The sequence below is a fragment of the Erinaceus europaeus genome, chromosome 4, assembly GCF_950295315.1.
Source record: "Erinaceus europaeus chromosome 4, mEriEur2.1, whole genome shotgun sequence".
Lineage (NCBI taxonomy): Eukaryota > Metazoa > Chordata > Mammalia > Eulipotyphla > Erinaceidae > Erinaceus > Erinaceus europaeus.
Window position 1 is genome coordinate 49,624,471 of NC_080165.1, and position 22,928 is coordinate 49,647,398.

Consider the following 22,928-nt stretch of genomic DNA (forward strand, 5'->3'; position numbering starts at 1 on the left):
TTAGAAATTTATTCAGATCCTAATCTGTCCAGAAAGGAGACCACAAAGAGCTTCAGAGAACAGGATGCAAAAAAACCCACAAAAACATATGTGAGCAGCAGGACTAAGAACATTAAGAAAAAACACAGATGGTTATCCACTAACTTCATGTACTCTGTACAAACTAGAAAATTATCATATCTATAAATATGACCAGTTTGGCAAAATAGAAATAATTTCACAATTCATAACCATTATGTGCTTATGATAATAAATGAGTTGGTATCACATGTTAATAGTAATAGTCTCACTTGTAAAGTCTGTACATAAACAAGCAGAGAATCTGGTTAAAGAAAGCAATTTCCTGTGCTAGTCATAGTTTTATCATATCTATAAATATGACCAGTTAGTGGTTTTCCCAAATGAAATATATTAATTTCATTGAGCAGCTAGGCAAAATCAGGACAAGTTATACCTAAAATTTTTATTTAAAAAGACAAAGACCATATTTTTGTTTCATCTTTTCTAATTGTTCTCCCCTATCTGAAAAATAGAAAGTAAAACCTTTTAGAAATGAGATAGGCCTGGCTGGGGAACTGGCTCAATTGGCAGAGTGTTAGACTTGCATGCCTAGGGTTCCTGGCTCAATCCCTAGCTAGAATGCTAACTCTGGCTTCTCTCTCATACTTCTTCTGTGTGTCTGATGTGAAACCATGTTTCTGCACTGTTCTAAAAGATTCAAGTCAAATGTGTGTGTGTTTGTGTGTGTGTATGTTATAAACTACAAATATGTATGTTTCTGTGTTTTTACCTTCATTTCCTTTCAAATACTGCTGTAAATGTGTTCACCTCAATGCAGAATACCTTCTCTCATATGTAATAAAATACATTAGAAAATAAAATAATTAAGAAGTTGGATGGGCTAGATAAATTTAATAGGAAAATTCCACAGTCTGGGACTGTATAGTAAAGGTAATAATTTAATCTGTGTTTCTAAAAGTTCAAGCTAGAAGTGATCAAACGTAAAACAAAAGTCCAAAGTAACACTGAACCTCAACCATAAGTCAGAAAAACCAAACTTCTAATTTGAAAATAACAATATTTTAATAGACAAACAAAACACTGTCACAGTAAATAACATGATTGAAGAGCTATCTTTTTTCATTCAACATCACGGAGAGTATTTTGTTGATGTTGTTGTTGTAATTTTTAAACTCTTTAAAACCAACTTCACTCAAATAAAGAACTATCACAATAAACAGACACAAATTTAGCACTGCAGACATTATACAAATTAGCAAAATACACAGTACCCATGTCCAGAGCTTTCTAAAATTTTCACCATAGGACAAACACTAATTCCTTTCATGTTATTTTTCATACAACATGAATGTTTTTTAAAAAAACCTTATAAATATATAAATCCAAACCACAAAACAGTTCCTAAACATTACATTTACTCTAAGTACAAATTGACTTTTGGAAATTGCTTTTACAATGCTACCTTAAATTGTATGAAATCATAAATGTATTTAGTTGTATTCTGGGACTTAAATTTATTAGGCCACATCTCACATTCCCCAATATACTAACCTTGGGCATAAATATTCTCAAAGTTAATAGCTAGATGTTTAAAACCAAACTACTGTTCTAGAAATAAGTCTCAGTTTTTCCTGAATAAGGAAATTGAACCAATCCACTGCAACTATATTGCACAACAAATATTTTATTACAAACAAGTTACTACAGTTTTACTGATGTCTCTTTCTAAAAGTTATAGTTTAATGTTAATAATCAAAAATGGGCTTTAGAGACTAAAAAAGTTTGTCTCCCTCACCCCTGCCCCTTTTGGGGGCCTATTTTTCTATAGACATTCAACCCCCCCAGACCTAAAGCTACCAAAAATTTCTTCTCATAAATATATACATTCAACTTCCCATACATTATGCAAACAAGTTTTATTAGCTCAAGTCACATAGTTGTTTTTTTAAAACTTTTAAAATAAATTGTGTAAGATCTTGAACCTGCTCGGAAAATGGGCTTAAAAACAACAGGGTTAGCAACATCTGAAGGTGCATTCAGCCACCTCTATTTTATTTCCTTGGAATGTCTTTTCAAGAAGGGCACCAGTTTGTTTGTTTCTTGCCCAAAGTATGCCTACCTTACTGCAACAGTCTTGTACATAAATCTAAAATACTATATATTAGTACAGTTCACTACAGCAAAGCAAAATATGTAGGGTCACAGCACTTTCACCTGTAAATTAGAACATTTTAATGTATCTGGGATGTCACTGTTGTAATTTACTCTGTTATTATGGAATTAAGTGTATAATAAAATTTAAAAGACAGTGGGGAGAATCTTCATAGATTTACATTGTATAATTTAAGTGAAACCTTAGGATAAAAGGTAGGACTGATTAAACAATATTATTTTTTTTAAAAAAAATTAAACTAAAATGTTTTTTAAAGGCTCAAGTGAAGGATTTTATATATATATTTATTTTTTTATTATTGGATAGAGATAAAGAGAAACCGAGAGAAGAAAGGAAACAGAGAGACACCAGGGACTTGAACCTGGGTACTTGTGCATTGTAATGTGTAAGCTTAACCAGGTGCACCACTGCCTGGCCCCTCAAATGAAGAATTTTATAAGTGTCAACTGCTCTGTAAGGATTTCAAAGAAAACCAAAGAGAGAAAAATCAATATTCAGGAAGGGTGTATCTCCAAAACAAATGGTTATTTTCTGTCATGAAGTTGACATTCATTCCTCAATGTTTTTAATTCTCTTTAGTAATGTGGCAAAATGGTATTTAAAGGAAACCACACAAGAGAAAGTGGTTGTTTCCTCTTAGCAAGGGAGAATGTATAGAGAGATTAACATCTCCACTGGAGCAGCAGACCATGGGGAAAGACATAATCTAAAAGAGAAAACACTTTATGAGTAATCATGGTGTTCGGTCCAATAAGAATGAGGGGTGGGGTATGGAGGAGTGCACCTTTGCAAACAAATGTACCTCAGAACAGCTTTCTTCTTGTGTTTACCCTCCTCCGTCAGAGTATGGATGACTAAAAGAAATCATTTCACCCTAATCTGCCACAAAGACTTGACCGCAGCATAACACAGCTCGCCCCTGTCATCTGTCTAGCAGCACTAAGTGAAAGACCCTGCCCTTTCTCCGAGAAGACACAGGAGAACTCCAGCTTATAGATTTTAGCTTATATATTTTTGCTTTTCTTTTCTTTTTCCTTTTTTCTTTCTCTCTCTCTCTCTCTTTTTTTTTTTTTTGCTAACATCTAAGTAAATATGATTATTTTTGCTTAATTGGAAAACCAATTAATCAATATTTTGATGGGAAACAGACCACAAACATATGGCCAATGGCTTTGTTAATGTCATGGACACTATTCATAGAAAATATAAGAGAAAATAAATGATGCATTTCACAATTTCCAACATGGCAAAAGATGTCAAATTTCTTCGGTTACAGAGCAATTAAGAAGAAGGTGCCATACAGTCTAGAAATTCATGACAAACACACTGGCAAAATCCATACACCATAAGAATAACAAGGCTGGAAGGGACTAGACTGACAAAGACAACCCCAAGGGTGACTTTCTTAGATACCAGTAAGTAGATCCCTAAGGGTAAGGAGCTAAAGTAGAGCAAACCCAGCAACCAAACCAATACCCGGATAGATGTCTGGAAAAGCAGGGATGTACAATTCCACACAGTCCAGTTGTGTGACACAGTGGTGACTGAATCAAAGCTTGCAGGCCTATAAAACTCTACCACAGGAGTAGAGTTCGGAGATGGGGAGCTCTCCCTCTGCACCTCCATGATGGTGATGACCAAGCAGTTGGAGGATGTGTGAGATGGACTGACCAGGGATGCCAGCCTCTTGGGGGTCAGCAGCAGCTCAGTGGGGTTTTCTGGCAGGCATTTCTTGCCTTTGCCTCCACAAGTCAAGTTTACAAGAATGTTGTTGTCATCAGGCAGGCTACTCACTTCATCATCTGGCAAGCAGGTCTCAAATCGGCAGAAAGGACAGACGATGACGCCTTGTGGAGAGTCCCCAAAGTCAATGATCTTGTAGAGACATTTGGCACAAACCCTGTGACAACACTCCAGCACTTTGGGTTTCCTCTGTTTCAAATTGTAGCGATTGTAACAGATCTTACACTCCAGTTCATCAGAGACCTGAGACTCTGCAGTGTCATCTGGTGGCTGGCTGGCCATCTTGACTGGAGATTTACCTTTGGTGGACAAATGTGTCTCTTTGAAGATCCACTCTGATCAGGATGTGTTTGTGAGTGTCATATCATCCAAATCAGGCAGAGATGCAAAAAGACAGGAAAAACAGTAGCAGAAACGAAAATCTTCCAGGCATTTTCATCTCCCACATGAAACTCTCTGTCTTAAACATATATCAAAGGTCACATGTAGTGTCTGCAAAGGGAAAAAAAAAAAAGAGATTCTAATGTAGTGAAAAGTTCACTAAAAATTCCTCTGTGGGTTTTTCTGAATGATAAGGATTTTTTAAAAGCAACAGGAAAAGGAAGAAAGAAAGAAAGAAAGAAAGAGAGGGAGGGAGGACGAGAGGGAGGAAGAAGGAAGGAATGAAAAGGAAAGAACCTTAGATACACTTCATCTCTTCAAGTTTTTTTCTGCTGTTGGCAAGAAACTGCTATCTCAATTCACAGATATGACTATAAAGAAGGAATTGTCTGAGGGGAAGAGGGTGAGAGAAAAGACGGAGAATGATATAAGGATGGTGAGCTTTATTTATAGTAGTAGTGCCAAAAAAAATAAAAAGAATTAATTTGAAGCACTTAAGGCTAGAAATAGGGGTTTGCATTTGGAAACCTGTCACAAATCCTGACAATTTTAGTTCTAAGACAGAATAGTGTATGTATCAGAAACAGATACATGTGCCATCCATTAAGCATTGACTAACTCAGAGAGTAATAATGGTGTCAATATCAGTTATCTAAATATTCACAATGGTGCTTAGAAACATACAAAAGAAGAAAGGTCTTAATAATATGAGAGTTTATATATAAAGCAAACTGTTCTCAACTTCTCAATGTAAAAAAAAAAACACCCAAACTATTAAAGATGAGTTTATTATCTGACTATTAAATTAAAACTTCTTTTATGGGAGTCGGGCGGTAACGCAGTGGGTTAAGTGCATGTGGCGCAAAGCACAAGGACCAGCGTAAGGATCCAGGTTCGAGCCCCAGGCTCCCTACCTGCAGGGGAGTCCCTTCACAGGCGGTGAAGCAGGTCTGCAGGTGTCTATCTTTCTCTCTCCCCCTCTGTCTTCCCCTCCTCTTTCCATTTCTCTCTGTCCTATCTAACAACGATGACATCAATAACAACAACAATAACTACAACAACAATAAAAAGACAACAAGGGCAACAAAACGGAAAATAAATAAATATTTTTTTAAAAAAACTTCTTTTATTACTTATATTGAAAACCGTAGTGGGACATACCCATCACTCAAAGAATAAAGCATACGCCATCTGACACATTACATATAGAAGTCAATACAGATAACATGTGTACAGTTATACCTCCACATATGAAGACTCATGAATGCATAACTGTCAAAAAGTCCTCAAAGTTAAGTTACTTACATATCTTATTTATATAAACTCTTTTCACAGTAAACAGAATGTATAATATATTTGATAGTTTATAATGCTGCCTCTTGCTTTTACTGGCTTTGGACAAACGGTTGATGGCTTATTTCATGTGTACAGTAAGTTTCCAATCATTATGATATTAGAGAGAACAGCAATGTGAAAAAAATCCAAATAATTTTCATTTTGCTTTAATATATATAGAAGGTTTTGGCACTAGATTTATCTTGAATTATTTTGCCAGAAAAGAATATCAAAACACATTTGAATTTCTGAGCACTACCTTAAGTAGTAACAGCAGAAAGCTACCATAGTAATTCTGATAAGCTAGAATTTAAATTTTTGCTACATATCATACTGCTTTAATAGAGAAGAGGCACTGGGTAACTTAGTTGATTTCTGAAGTTATGAATTGTTACTTTGTAAATATATATATATATAATTTTAATTGACTTCATATAATACAAGAATTATAACGAATATCAGTGATAAGATATTCTTAGTTTGGAAAAAAGTAAATAAATAAATAGAGTCTCTTTATAGAATTCTGTACAGGTTATTTCTTAGTAGCACATAAATTATTAGATGTTTCAATATCTAAGTTTTTTTTTAATTTTTTAAAATATTTTATTTTCATTTATTTATTCCCTTTTGTTGCCCTTGTTGTTTTATTGTTGTAGTTATTATTGTTGTTGTCGTCATTGTTGGATAGGACAGAGAGAAATGGAGAGAGGAGGGGAAGACAGAGAGGAGGAGAGAAAGATAGACACCTGTAGACCTGCTTCACCGCCTGTGAAGCGACTTGCCTGCAGGTGGGGAGCCGGGGTTCGAACCGGGATCCTTATGCCGGTCCTTGTGCTTTGCGCCACCTGCACTTAACCCGCTGTGCTACAGCCCGACTCCCAATATCTAAGTTTTTAAAAAAAGATACCTACTTCAAATCTGATGCCAATTCTAGCAAATTCACTCCATCAACTTGAAATCCTCCATCATGTCCTGCCTCTTAGAGCAGCACATCTAGGCAGGGCTAGCTAACAGCCTTGGGCTCTGGTAGCATCCCTGGAAACTCAGCCCACAGTCTTCCTTCCTAGAATGGCATAAGACAAAGTGGTAACTGCTGCTCTTGGGAAGTCAACAGACCAACTGCTAGTTATTAAATATAGGTACTTTATCTTTCTCATTATTACTCTAAGACCTCTAAAGAACTAGAATGATAACCAGAAAACCTGTAGCTTTATAGGAACCAGGAGTTATTTGCTCCTCTTAAAGAGACACATTCCAACCTGATCCCTCTCTACATTTACTCCTTTCAAAGACTGGGAGCAACTATGGAAGTATGATGTTGAGGGAAGGTAGGAAGGAAGGAAGGCAGGCAGGAAGGCAGGAAGGAAGGGAGGGAGGTAGGGAGGGAGGGAGGAGGGGCCAGCCGACATTCTATATGATATCATTTCTAGATAGGCCTACTATCTACAAAATGGAGACCCCCCCAACTCATCAACTGAACTATTCCAGCCTTTAGGTTCATGATTAGTCAACTTTTTTTTTTTTTTGGTTTATATGTTAACTCTCTTTTCAACCACCAGGTTCCAGATGCTAGCATGATGCCAACCAGACTTCCCTGGATAGACAACTGGACTTCCCTGGGCAGACAACTCCATCAATGTGTCCTGGAGCCCTGCTTCCCCAGAGCCCCACCCCATTAGGGAAACAGAGAGACAAGCTGGGAGTATGGATCGACCTCTCAACACCCATGTTCAGCGGGGAAGCGATTACAGAAGCCAGACCTTCCACCTTCTGCACTCCATAATGAGCCTGGGTCCACACTCCCAGAGAGATAAAGAATAGGAGAGCTATCAGGGGAGGGGAGGGGATACGGAGTTCTGGTGGTGGGAATTGTGTGGAGTCGTAACCCTCTTATCCTATGTTGTTTGTCAGTGTTTACATTTTATAAATAAATTTTTTTTAAAAAAAGATACAAAAATAAAACAAATATAAAGTAGAGTGATCAGGGATGCAAGCTTCCATTATAGGATGATAAAGAAAAGTCGGGAAATGATTAGGATGAAAGTCAGGGGAGTAGCTGCCTTTAAGTACACCAGAAGCTGGATCAGGAAATAGGGAACGAACAGGATTGGGGAAGAAGAGGGTTCTGACATAGTCCTGTTTTCTGATCTTGTACTGTTCCCTTAGGTAGTATGCAATTTTTTTGCACTGGTATTATCATTCATTTAAAAGGTAAAATACAAGGTTCAATCCCTTGTACCACCATAAGCCAGAGCTGAGCAGTGCTCTGGGGAAAAAAAAAAAAAGATTTTCAAGGAACTGTCAAGAAAGAGAACAAGAGAAAATAAAGTAAAAAGAAATAAATAAATAGAAGTGAATGAAAGCAGAGGCAAAGATAAAGACAGAAGGAATTGATGAACAGATAGCTGATGAGAGATGAACTAAGTTTCTAGGTATAATTATGTATATTGATGCTCCTATGAACCAATAAACACCTTGTTTGTTTACATTGTGTTTTCAGTTGGATTTTTTCCTACTTACAACCTGATGTAATCACCATGCCAGGTTTGACTCTGAGTGCTTACTGTGTTTTTTTCTTTGTTTGCTTGCTTTTGTTTTATTTTTATTAGTTATTTAATATTGATTTAGAAAACTATAAGATAACAGGAGTATAAATCCACACTGTTCCCACCACCAGAGTTCTGTTTCCCCATTCCCTCCACTGGAAAATGCTGACTACTATTTCTACAACTAACTATCTATCTACCTACCTATCTATCATCTATCTATATTTGCCCTTTTTATTCTATGTTCCTTCCTTCTCTTCCTTTTTAAGTCACACATATACTTGTTACTACTTTCAAATGTCCTTTCTTTTTTCCTCTAAGGAAAGACAGAATAGGCTGGGGGTATGGATCAACATGCCAATGTCCATATCCAGTAGAGAAACAATTACAAGAAGCCAGACCTTCCACCTTCTGCATCCCATAAAGAATTTTGGTCCATATTCCCAAAGTGATAAAGAATAAGGAAGTTTCCAATAGAGGTGATGGGATATGGAACTCTGGTGATGGGAACTGTATGGAATTGTATCCCTGTTATTTTACAATCTTGTTAATCATTATTAAATCACTAATAAAAAGTCCATCATAGGCCAAGGGAGCTCAGCTGAACCATCAGAAGGAAAAGCCATTTGAATGAACAGCCAATAAAAGAATCATCTCTACGAAGCCCAATAGAAAATGCCCATCTGAGGACAGGCAGTAGCACACCACATAGTACAAAGCACAAGGACCAGCTCAAGAATCCCGGTTTGACCCCTGGCTCCCCACCTGCAGAGGGGCCGCTTCACAAGTGGTGAAGCAGGTCTGCAGGTATCTATCTTTCTCTCACACCCCAATCTTCCCCTATTCTCTCAATTTATCGCTGTCTTATTGAGTAAAAAAAAAAAATGGAAAAAAAGGTCTCCAGGAGTGGTGGCTTCATAGTGTTGGCACCGAGCCGAAGCCCCAGCCCAAACAATAAGCTGGGGGGGGGGGGGGTTTGATTCAATGTCTCAAACTTTTCAATGCACAGACCATAGGCTGAGTCTTTGAAATGTTGACTCTCTCAAAAGAGACCAGGGATAACAGAAGCAATTGGTGGCATTACTCTATAAGACACGGCTATATACAAATAATATCAAAGGACATAAATTATGGTGATTTTATGTATGATATAGCAAATCCTAACAAATAAATGTTCAAAGCTAGCCCAATTGCCAAATAATTTGATTACAGAAATAACTATCTATTGCCTTCTTAAACCATAAGACAGCAGGAACCTCCCTCTAGAGAGCCTATATTTCTTCCAGTCCTGGAACCTCTAGGGTGGGGCTCACTTCCCTGCATGCTTCTCTCAATTTATACCAAATGATGTTGCCTCTGCTGATCTCATTCTAATGAAAGCAAAAAGTACCACCTCAGCATGCTTCACTTCAGACTGTGTCCAGAGACGTCAGGCATGGAATGCCAACCCTGCAGCCTCACTACTCGGGTGAGACCTTTCCTTTCATAGCATTCTCTAATTCCATTTCAGGTGGTTAACTTCCTAACAAAGTCCCAAAACCTAGATATAGAACAGGTCCCAGGGCATATGTTCACATGTATCCATAAACTAGGGCAATATATATATATGAAAGCAAAAGTGTACAATAGTCTGCAGTGAGTTAGTATATTCAGCAAACAAGGAGAAAGACCAAAAAAGACACCATAAAGTTCATAATGAAATAGTGTGAAATAGTGTCTACTTAGACTTAGATAACCTCCTCACCTACTTCCTATTACACTTCCCTCAGTCACTCCAAAGTTAACCTTATCAAAGTAAGGACTACAAAACCTAAGGGCAACAGACTGGCATAATTTAACTATGACTCTTTAGTCACTATCAGGCCACCCCATCAGCTGGGGCCCTAATTTGGGAGTCCTGAGATTCCCAAACAGACAAGATTGGCCTAGATCTGGCATAAATCCTTCTCTCCATTGTTACTGGTCATTTCTATCAGGAACAACATAATAGATGCTTTTGTGGGCCCCCATAAAACCTTGCCGTCAACTTGGATCAAAAATGGTAGATAATGTTCCGTCCTCAGAAGGGAGGCTGGACAACATACTCTATCTTCCAACTGAGGGAGATGGGTCCTGAAATCAGGGCAGCTTTGAACGTTCCTACTTATGACCACAGAATGTGAGCTCAAATCTACAGGTCACATAGGCTCCTATGATGAATATGGACCCCAGATCACATCAGATCGATGGGGTTTACAGTCAACACTATTTATACACCTTTCCCATATTTGGGAGCTACTCTCTTCCCTAATCCAGCTTTCTGGTCCTTTTTCCAGCCATGACATCATCTCTCCAGACAATAACTAGGATCCACCTGTCAGATTTCAGGCTCAGAAAAAAAAAAAAAACTAGTATAGTCATGGGTCCTTTGGAATATAACTAAACTAGACCTACTAAATATCTACAAAATATAACTAAACTAGACCTACTAAATATCTACAAAATTCTTCATCTGCACTATTCCAGCCATTAGGTCCATGATTAGTCAACAATTTGTCTGGCTTTATATGTTAACTCTTCTTCCAGCCACCTAGTTCCCTATGCTAGCATGATGTTAACCAGACTTCCCTGGACAGACAACCCCACTTACGTGTCCTGGAGCCCTGCTTCCCCAGAGCCCCACCCCACTAGGGAAAGAGAGAGACAGGCTGGGAGTATGGATCGACCTGTCAATGCCCATGTTCAGCAGGGAAGCAATTACAGAAGCCAGACCTTTCACCTTCTGCACCTGATAATGTCCCTTGGCCCTTGCTCCCATAGCGATAAAGAATAGGAAAGCTGGGGGGGGGGGGTCAAGTTGTAGTGCAGTGGGTTAAGCGCACATGGCACAAAACTTGAGGATGGAGTAAGGATCACGGTTCGAGACCCCGGCTTCCCACCTGAAGCGGGTGTCGCTTCACAAGTGGTGAAGCAGGTCTGCAAGTGTCTACCTTTCTCTCTCCCTCTCTGTCTTCCCCTCCTTTCTCCATTTCTCTCTGTCTTATCTGGCAACAATGATATCAATAACAATAATAATAATAACCACAACAATGATAAAAACAAGGGCAACAAAAAGGAAAGGAAGGAAGGAAGGAAGGAAGGAAGGAAGGAAGGAAGGAAGGAAGGAAGGAAGGAAGGGATGGAGAGAGGGAGGAAGAAGGGAAATATAAAAAAATTAAAAGAATAGGAAAGCTATCAGGGGAAAGGTTGGGATATGGAGTTCTGGTGGTGGGAATTGTGTGGAGTTGTACCACTCTTATCCTACGGTTTTTTTTTCAGTGTTTCCTTTTTGTAAATTAAAATTTTAAAAATATGCTCATCCACAGAATCATAAGCAAATCAACTGACTGTTGGCTTAAGCCACCAGGTTTTGAGGTAAACTGTTATATAATATAACTCATAAACATCACATCTTAAATTATCCCTTTCCAAACTATTTCATGCTAATATTTTCCCCAAAGAACAATTTTCCTATTTTATCTATTTCCATCATTCTTATATAGAAGAATTAGCAGTGTTCTTTGAAGTTATCTAACTCTGTTTCCTATATGTGGTGTGGTGTGGTGTGGTGTGGTGTGGTGTGGTGTGGTGTGGTGTGGTGTGGTGTGGTGTGGTGTGGTGTGGTGTGGTGTGGTGTGGTGTGTGTGTGTGTGTGTGTGTGTGTGTGTGTGTGTGTGTGTGTATTAGAAAATTCCTAGTCAAAAAAAAATTTTTTTTTTTGCCTCCAGGATTATCGCTGGGGCTAGGTGCCTGCACTATGAATCCACTGCTCCTGGAGGACATTTTTCCCATTTTGTTGCCCTTGTTGTTGTTACTATTGCTGTCGTGGTTGTTGGCTAGGACAGAGAGAAACCAAGAGAGAAGAAGACAGAGAGGGGGGAAGAAAAATAGACACCTGCAGACCTGCTTCACCACTTGCAAAGCGATTCCCCTGCAGGTGGGGATCCAAGGGCTCGAACCAGGATCCTAATACAGGTCCTTGCGCTTTGCACCATGTGCGCTTAACCTGCTGCGCTATCACCCGGCACCCAGTCAAAATATTTTTTGCATATTCTCATATTACACAAAGTTTGTTAATTTTTATTTTTTAATTTTTACAGAGAAATTGAGAGGAAGGGGAGATAGAGTTAGAGACTTATAGCACTGCTCCACTGCTCATGAAACTTCCTCTCTGTGGGTAGAGATAAGGGCCTTGAACCTTGCATATGGTAACCAAGTGTGCCACTACCCTGTCTCCAAAAATGTTTTATAATTTTTAATTACTTCTGTTAATTATTAGATTCTAAAAAGCTAAAAATAATATTTACAAACATGGTTTATTTTTTCACTAATATCAAAAGACAAGTATGATTTGCATTTAATAGATGTGTAAAATACCCACAGAAGATGAGTATTACTTTTTCAAAATTATGTAAAAAAATGTCAGGACCAAAGGAAGTTCAGAAAATATGATCCTGTTTTTTGCCTGCCAGGGTCCTATCCTGCTTAGCACTTCTCTGTGCACACTAATTAATTGTATAGGTCTCAGGGTGAGTTTAGTTTATTCAGAGGACTTCTTATACAAGTATTACTTTAGCCTGATTCATGCTCATCAACCATTTTAATTTGGCACTAATATGGCAGGTTATAAATTTTCCCTGATGAGACAGCAACAATTGCCAAATTCCAACTCACATTTCCTGGATCCTCCTCCTATCCTGGAAAATAAACATTATTAACACTACTCTCCACAGAGAGATATTACATATTTTAAAAGAATTCTCTAATAAAATAGCTGACACAAATGAGAGCATTTTCACTTTCATTGTCTATGGTTCCTATTTTTTAGAGATATTCCAAAGATATTTTTAATTTCTTTTTGTACAAAATGAAGCATCACCATTCAAACATATTCATTTATTGCTCATCAGTTTCTACAACATTCTAATTTTTTAACTCCATCCATCAGTAGTATTCATGAGAGATATGACATTTGAAACACCATTCTTCTTTGTGAATAATCATAATGGAACACTACTTTTCTAGCATAGATATCAATGAAAGTTACATATTGATACTTGCCATCACTCTAGTGTCAAATCCAAATCTCTTATTCCAGAAGCTCTATGTACCATGTCCTAGAATTTATGGGACCCAAGTCTCAAGTTAACTTTAAACCATATGTATGGTATCTACCCTCAAGAAAGCATAGTTTTTCCACCTATGGATTTATAAGTTGGTCTCCCGTTAGAGTTTAAAAGACAAATTATTGTTAGGAGTTATTATTAGTCACTGTGCCAGACCGTGTCATAGGAACCCAGTATGGTTCCATAGCCCCCATGTCCACTTGGTCGATTCCAAATTATATTCCTCCATGAGGATAATTTCTGGAACCATCCGTTCCACCCCGGTTCCATGGCTGCCAGTTCTTAGCAACATCGCCTCGCCAGATATTCGTCGGGATGCAGCATCATCTAAGTTCATTTCCCACGTCTATGCTCGACCGGACCTGCCAATATATGCGGATATCTTCACCCACCCTGTCCAACGCTCGACGTCTCGTCACCCAATCTGGTCCCCTACGCCTACACTGAACTTCTCTGTTCCAGACTCTTGGAAACAGAGTTGGCAGTCAGCTGAGGTAAAGAACAAACACCTCATCACAGACCCCTGCAAGCGTCAACCCGGCTTTGACCTAGCACGTTATGATTGGGCCCTCCTCAATCACCATCGAACAGGCCATGGCAGGTGCGCTGCTATGTTCCATCGCTGGGGAGCCAGGGACGACCCAAACTGCCCCTGCGGCTACAGACAGACTATGACCCACATAGTCAACGACTGCCACCTCTCCAGATTCAAAGGAGGTCTCGAAACTTTACATCAGGCTCAACCTGACGCTGTTGACTGGCTACAGAAGAAGGGCAAACGCTAGAAGAAGAATTAGTCACCAATAATATAATTGTCTTAACCAAGTTTATCAGCATTCTCCCTCAGAAAACATTACATTACTGGAACTTTTTTATAGTGTGGTACTCTCAGAATTGACTTTGCTATACCTACCAATACTTCTTGTTATAATAGAATGTTTTAACTAGGAAAACCTTATTTAAAAAAAAATCCACAGATGCCAACCATTCATTCTTAAAGGATCAACAGCTGACTAGAACAATTTAACACCCAACACCAATAATATACAATGGCTCTTTGGTAGCATATAAATATTTCTAGAAAGCTTCCTTTCAAGGTTAACATTCTTATTTCTCCCCTTCTATAATACCAAGAAATTTAATTTTATAGAGAATCATAATCTCTTCATTAGAATAAGTCAACTTAATGATCTGAAATTAACCAGTCTCGATCAAATGAATCAGACCCAGATATGTTTCCATTTCTGATTTCTTATAAGTGATGGGCATCTTCCCTAGGGTCCCAAGTTTGTAGATCCTATACATAATATACAGAGCACTTACTTTCCTTCCTTATTTCTGCACACTCATTGATTTAAAACCACTAATGGAGTTTAACTAAAAAGTCACTTTTTAAAAATATTTTTTCATTTATTTTGGATACAGACAGAGAAAAATTGAGAGGGACAGGGAAGGCAGAGATGGAGAGAAAGAACACCTACTGCAGAACACCTACTACTTCACCACTCCAAGCCAACTTTTTTGAGATATACAGAGACCACAGCACTGAAACCTCCTCCAACATGGTGGTTTGGGGGAGTGTCAGGATGGAGCCTGAATCACACCAATGACAATGCAGGTGCACTATCCAGATGAGTTATTTCTTAAGAGTCTTATTTATTCTATCTATTTACATCAGTGTATAATGTAATAATCACACAAGTTCATATGACTTCTGATATTTACAATTATGAAAACTTATTTAAAGATATAACTTAAGGAGATCATGAATTAATTTGAATGCATGCTATAAATGTCATTATTAAAAGTGATGAAGTCTTTTCTCATTAGACAAATCATTTTGCTAGTAATTCTCTTCTCCATAATTTCCCTTGGTCAAGATGTTTTTAAATTTTATTTATGATTAATAGTAGGTCACAAGATTGTAAGACTACACTGCATAGTTCCACACTACACCCACCAGAATTTGTTATCTTCACCCTCCTAATGCTCAAAGATAACCACTATAGTCCTCACAAATCTTAGAAACAATTTGCTTGCCCCAGTAAATTTTTTCAAGTTCATGTGTATCAGTTCTCTAGATTCCATATGAGTAAAACCATCTTGTAGTTGACTCTCATCTCTTTGCTTATTTTGCGAAGCAAATCACCTCCAGTTCCATCTATTTATCCCAAAGGCCACAACATAATCTTTACTGATTGCAAAGCAGTATTCTATGGAATATATATATCCCCAAACTTCTTTAGCCAGTCATCTGGTGATGAGCATATAGGCTGCTTCCACTCTTCAACTATTGTGAATAATGAAGCTATGAACATAGAGGTACATATGTCCCTTCAATTATGTTTCAATGTCCTTTGGATAAATGCCTAAGAGTGGTATTGATGGGTCATAAGGTAAATATGTGTGTGTGTGTGTGTGTGTGTGTGTGTGTGTGTGTGTAATTTAATAATGGTTAACAAGATTGTAGGATAAAAGGGGTACACTTCCCACTACCAGAGTTCATATCCCATCCCCTCCATTGGAAGCATTGCTCTTCTTTATCCTTCCTGGAGAATGAGCCAAAATTCTTTATATAAGGTCTGGCTTCTGTAATTGCTTCTCCTCTGAACATGGATGTTGGCAAGTCAATCCATACCCCCAGCTAGTTTCTATCTTTCCTTAGTAGGACAAAGCTCTGGGGAGGTGAAATTCCAGGACACTTTGGTGAGGTTAAGGAAGTCAGCATGGTGTCATGGTAGCATCTCTCAACCACTTTAAGTCTAACCTTATCAAGTAATATCAAGTAAGGTCTACAAAAACTGGATAAGGGCAAAAGGCTGACAAACTTTAATATGACCTATTTGGTCAATCTCAGGCCACCCCATCACATCTGGCTCTAGTCAGGGAATCCTTGGATTCCCACAAAAATATGATAGGCCTAGATCTTTACTAGATTTTTCTCTCCACTATCATTGGTCACTTCCATGAGGAACATCTTCATAACCCTCTTGTGGACGGCTCCAGGACTTTGCCCTCACTGTAGAGCAGCAATGGTAGGGGCTGTCCCCTTTCCTAAGGGAGGTTGGGTCAGCCTATTATGCCACTCAAAGAACACTGGTCCTGAACCAAGTGCAGCCTGGGATGTTCCTAGCGGTGGCCATGGACTGTGAGCTCAGACTGACAAGGATGCAGAGGTTACACAGCCTCCTATGCTAAATGGAATAGATATAGGCCCTAGATCAGATTGGTGGGGTTTACAGTTAATGGTATTTATATACTTTCCTCATATTTAAGAGCTTCTCTGCTCCAATCCAGCTTTCTAGTCTTATCTTCCACTCTGACAGCATCCTCCCAGGCAATATTTTTTAGCCCATCTGCATGTTAGCTATAGGGCTCAGACAAAAATTACTGAAGTCATAGATTCCTAGAATAAACCTAAAATGGACTTTCTAGCTTCTTCTTTCTTATTTCAGATTTTTAGACCAAAAACTAAGAGTTATGTTTGCTTCTACATACATTTCATCACTCACATCCAGACCACTGGCTTGTCTGCCAAGTCTTCTTTCAAAGCTTATCCCTATTCTCCCAATGTCATCCAATCTTTGACTTCATCTTTTATAAAACTAACTACCAAAACACCTTCCTGTTTCTAATCTTGCCCCACTACAAAGTATTTTCTTTGCAACAGTCAAGAGCAAATTTCTAAAAATATAAATGAGATTATATCTATTGTCTAGTCAACAGTTTCCCACTACATAGAGATTAAAGTTCAGATTCCACGCAGCAAAGTAATTCGTGATCTGACCCCTGCCTTCCTTCCATTTCTGTCCTTCACCAGTGTTGGTTCTGTCTTCTTGTCACATAAGCCTTTGTAAATTCCATGAACAATTCAAACAATAGTTTACTGCTTTAGACTGCTTTCTCAATGTGAAATGTCCTTGCCAAATTCATTCCTTGCTATAGACCAATATAAAGTCCTCAAAGAGGCCCTCCCTAATTAGCTTTTTAAAAAGGTTTTTTTTCTATTATTTTCTATCATCTACTTTCCTTAACAAACTTCTGTAAATTCAATTTAACTAGTTGCTCTCAATCCCTACCACTAGAATCTAAATTCTTTTTTTATATTTATTTCCCCTTTTGTTGCCCTCGTTGTTTTTCATTGTTGTTGTAGTTATTATTGTTGTTATTGATGTCCTTGTTGTTAGATAGGACAGAGAGAAATGGAGAGAGGAGGGGAAGACAGGGGGGGGAGAAAGACAGACACCTGCAGACCTGTTTCACCACCTGTGAAGTGACTCCCCTGCAGGTGGGGAGTCGGGGGCTCAGACCACCGGGATCCTTACGCCGGTCCTTGTGCTTGGTGCCATGTGCACCTAACCTGCTACCGCTACTGCCCGACTCCCATAGAATCTAAATTCTAAGAATACAAGTCATTGGTGTGCTTTTCACTTATGTAGCCTACACAATAAATACTTGTAATATAAATAAATATATTGAATTGTCTCTGAAATATTTCCTATCTCTACTACTGGTAAACCACACTCTTTAAATGTGAGGAAGTCAGCATTTTTGTCCTGATAAACATCATTAAACTCTCTTCATCTTATAATTTAAAATTCTCAACTGTATATCTAGCATCTTAAACTTTCCGTATAGAAATAGTGAACCTGATTGGCTAAACTTTCCAAGAAATCATTAACAAATGAATAAAATAAAATAATGTAAGACTAACAAATCAGAGCATCTGTCAATACATCCCAAACAAATGAAAAAAATCCTTTCTTTATTTTCATCACTGAAAATCCCTAATTTTCACAAGTAATTGTGTATAATCGCCTAAAGTATAAGCTCACCTAAGATGGTAAAATTCATAGAATACAATTACAATAATATAATTTCTCTATATATGTTCACTCCTGAGGATATATATTTTATGTAAAATCTTTTACATAATATTTCCTTACACACTAATAAAACAGTCATCACTGTTATATTTCTTTATAGCCTTCTCAAATATCATATAGTGAAAATTCAAAAGACATCAACTGTATTTTATTCTAAAATAAAGTCACAAAAATATTTTTCTTTTTCATCCCCCCCTAAAGTATTTTCACTCACTTCCTATAAATCTAAAAATTATAGCACTGCCTCTGGAGTAATAATAAAAATAATGACAACAACTCCTGAAATCAGACATCTTTATACTAACTGAATTCCAACTGTGCAAATATGGACTCATCAGAACGTGACCAATCCAACTAAAGAAAAGCTTCAACTAATAATGGTAAAAGGGTTTTAAAAGGAGAAAATCCCACTTTCTAAATTCTACTACACTTACAAAATACTTCCCTCCAAGCATGGCAAAGAGAAACAGAAGTATAAATTAAATTTTATTGAATATATTTGCCCTGCATGGCTTTTCTTAACAGGCACTTGAAACTAAATCTTAATGAATGTGTCACTTTGTAATACAGCAGCATAAAGTAACATTATTGACTGACATGTGCCCAACTGTGAAGATTCGGATAAAGTAAAAAGCTAAAATGCTCTTAATGAGATAAAAATGGTATTTGTATAAGCAAAGAAGAACACTATTAAGAAAGATAGTTTTGTATTTATTATATATGAAGGCTAAGTGATTTTGTTGTGTGCCACACATACTAAATAAACACTTGTATCCTCAAAAAGTCCAGTCAGATGAGCACTGCTTCTTTTGCTATCAGCCAAAAAAAAAAAAAAAAGAGTTTCTTGGATGCTTTTTAAGTTATTAAAAAATCTGTTTAGCTTTATAGCTGATAGTAAAGGAAGGAATTCAGCTGCAATAGCCTCAAGGATACCAGAGTTCTAATCTGGAAAATTTCCATAGAAAGAAGGGAAACTGATATTTCAGCATGGTACACTAGAGAAAGAGTGATTTAAAGCAAAGGGAAGTCTCAGCAGACAGTGAGCTAAAATAGAGATGATGAAAATAATTATTGCGAGTTGGGAAAGAGCACAGCTTGTTCCTGTATCAAGTTTGCATGTTTAAGATCCCAGACATCAGGGTTCAATTTCTTGCATTACTACATGCCAGAGCTAAGTAGTACTCTGATATCTGTCATGAAAATAAATAAATCTTTTTTACATTTAACATGTAGATTTTACTATATACACATACATAGTTACACATACAGTACATTTTCTGATTGCTTACCCACTTCAACCTAAGATCATGTTATACTAGCATTTTTTTTCTTTCTCTCTCTCTCTCTCTCTAAAGCTACAGGGAAGCAATTTTAAGAAGACTTTAAATTCTTCTTCAAAATTTTTCTTTGAAAAATTATGTACCCATAATCCCATTAATGACATGGATACATATAAAATGTACCAGAAAGGAAGAAAGAAAGAAAGAAAGAAAGAAAGAAAGAAAGAAAGAAAGAAAGAAAGGGAAGGAGGAAAAAAAACTACACTCTTTTCCTTTGGAATTCATTTTTTTAATATTTTAATTTATTAATGAAAGTATGATAGGAAGGGAGAAAAGAACCAGACATCACTCTGGTATATGTGCTGCCAGGGATTGAACCCAGGACCTCATGCTTTGAGAGTCCAGTGCTTTATCCACTGTACCACCTCCAGGATCACATCCCTTGGAATTCATTTTTAGGTATAAAAAATGTTAAAGTTAGGTTATACTTTACAATAAACATGGCAATGAAAACATCAGAGTTAGTAACTAGTGACAGAATTCTAAAAGTCACCTGATAAGGAAGAAAACTGAAATCATAAACACTCTGGGAATTTATGAGGTTTATAATAAAATCAGATATAGATAGAAATTCTGAATATCAGTTTGAACCCCTGGCTCCCCACCTGCAGGGGAGTCGCTTCACAGGTGGTGAAGCAGGTCTGCAAGTGTCTATCTTTCTCTCCCCCTCTCTATCTTCCCCTCTCTCCATTTCTGTCTGTCCTATCCAACAAAAATAACTACAACAATAAAAAACAACAAGGGCAACAAAAGGGAATAAATAAATTAAACAAATTTTAAAAATTCTGAATATATATAATGAGATTTTCAGGGCACTGTAAGTAGTCTGAGAAAAAAAAAAAAGGAGGGAGCTGGACAGTAACACTTGGTTGAATGCACACATTACCTTGCAAGAGGACTCAGGTTCAAGTCTCCAATCCCCACCTATATAGGGAAGCTTCAGGAACAGTGAAACTGTTAACTTCTTTATTCATTCAGTGAAGACAGACTGATATTGAGAGGGAAGGGAGAGAGAGGAAAAGAGAAGGATTGAGAAAGAGAGACTCCCACAGTACTGCTTGGACCTGGGTCCTTGATCACTGTAATATGTGCACTCAAATGAGTGTACCTCTGATTCTAAGCACTGAGTAGAGAAAATGTTTACAAAACAATAAGGGACATTTGAATGCTGATCAAATATTTGATAACAGTAGAGAATTACTATGCTGTCTTCTGATACGCTGACTGTTTTTCTGTTTTGTTTTTTGTTTTGTTTCATTTTATTTTCTTTTAAACTGGGCAGATTTTATAAGATAGTTATTGCCTCAGGGGTACAATTTCAATCTCCTCAAAACATGTGTCAGCACACTTCATCCACTACCAAAGGCCCATCTCCTTCCAGCACAGGGCAGAATGCTCCCAACTCCCTTTAGGTATTGCCCCCCTTCTCCATTAATATCCTCACATCTGCTTATACAGACAAAGAATTTAATAATGTTTCACCCTGTCCTTTCCCTTTCTCCATTTCCAAAATCCCACATAGGTGAAATCACATTTATTTTAAAAGCAAGTCTCTTTATTGTTTTAAAGATATACTCTGATTTATTTACAGAAAAAGAATAAAACAACATCTGGGCTTTGTTTAAAATAATCCAATAGGGAGGGGACAGATAAATGAGGTAAGATTGGCCATATGTTGATCACTGTAAAGGCTGAGTGACTGGTAAAAAGAGATTCATCACACCATGTTCTCTACTTTTGAATATGTGTAAAAGTTTTCCATAATAAAAAGATAAAAATAAAGCTCATTTGCAAAGCTTTCTGACTCTACTTTTCAATACTGGTGTTTATGCTTTGTCTCTCTCCACAAATACAAATGTGTTGTGTCATTTACCACATTTATCAGTTCACAAATCAAATATTAGTTGTACTGAGTGCTGGCAATGATCTTGCCATCAAAGAATGTACCATCTAAAGGATAAAGCAATTCAGCAATTATAGCACTTGGTAAATGCTGCAAAAGAAGGATCCAAAGTATGCAAAGGTAATGCAGACAAGAGAGAACTATACCTTTCTGTGTTTCTCATCCCCACCTCTTAATATCTGTTTACAGTATAATCTATGCCAGTTTTCTACTTTTCTCTTCCTAGGAATAGACTTCCATTTTCTAAGGGGCCTTCGTTTACCTCATGTTTTCTTTAAAAGGAGAAAAAAAAGAGGGGGTCTATTTATCTAGTAGGGAAAGAAAATCAGAATAAACTAGAACATCATTCTGGCATATGTAGTGCCAGATAACCAAACTCAGGACCACATGCATAGAAGTCCTGCATTCTACCACCGTGTCACCTCTCAGTGACTCACCCCATCTTATAACCCAGAAGTTTCCTATTGCCTATCCTCTGACTCCATGAAAGTGAATCTCGTTGTGTTTTGCCTCCACTCTTCTCCACATAGATCCATCTGTAAAGGATTACTCTAAAAGCCACAAACCTAATCCTCTCTCAGTGCCCTCCTACTACTCATACTCCACGGATGTTAACAAATCCTCACTTTCATGTCCAGGATTAGGCCTGCATAATTCCTCTCTTGTACATATTCACTAGTAGCTCACCTATCCAGTGTGGGTAGAATAGAGAGACTTGTAATATCTCCACACCTAGAGAACCACTAGTATAGCCTAAATGAAAGGGAGGCCAAAAAGACAGAGAAGAAAAATGGGCTGTGTCAAACTGAAAAGCTTCTGTACAGAATCAATAGAGTAAAAAGACAACCTATAGAATTGGAGAAAATGTTGGTAGATCGTATTATCTGATAAGAGTCTAGTATCCAAGAAACATTAGGAACTCCTACATTTCTATAGTAGAAGCTACTGAATATTTCCATTTGAAAATAAAGGCTGGAATAGACATTTCTTTTTTTAAAAAAAGAAAATAACATACAAATAGCCTACAAGTTGTGAAAAAATGTTCAAACTCACTAGATACAAAAAAAAAAAAAAAGACATTGTGGATGTTCCTCAAAAGATTAAAAATAGAACCACATATGATCCAGCAATCCTACTTTTGGATACGTATCCAAAGAAAATAAAGTCTAGATCTTAAAGAGATAACCAGCCTTCTGTGTTCACTGTAACACTATTCTCAATAACCAAGAACTGGAAACAACCTCAACTCCATAGATGACTACAGGAAGAAACTGTTGATGTCTAAACACAAAGTGATACTGTCCAATCACAATAAGGATGAAAATCTTGCCACATGTTACCACATAGATGAACATGGAGACAGACGCTAAATGAGGTAAGTCAGTTACAACAAGACAGATACTATGTGATTCCACCTATATGAAGTATTGAAAGTAGTCAAATTCATAGGATTGAA

At 37.4% G+C, this 22,928-nt stretch overlaps 1 protein-coding gene across 2 annotated transcripts in view; it reads right to left on the reverse strand.

The window, feature by feature from the left end:
- Positions 1–1,689: 1,689 nt before the first annotated feature.
- The window catches only part of RNF182 (ring finger protein 182), a 57,825-nt gene continuing 36,586 nt past the window's right edge, over positions 1,690–22,928 (reverse strand). The window contains exons 3-4 of one of the 2 annotated variants that reach the window (XM_060189354.1): positions 6,565–6,716; positions 1,690–4,429 (exon numbers count right to left, since the gene is read on the reverse strand). In XM_060189354.1, coding sequence (XP_060045337.1) covers positions 3,476–4,219 — 744 coding nt within the window. In that variant the 5' untranslated portion in view covers positions 4,220–4,429; positions 6,565–6,716 and the 3' untranslated portion in view covers positions 1,690–3,475. The remainder of the gene's footprint in view (positions 4,430–6,564; positions 6,717–22,928) is intronic. The other variant, XM_060189353.1, reaches the window with a different exon arrangement.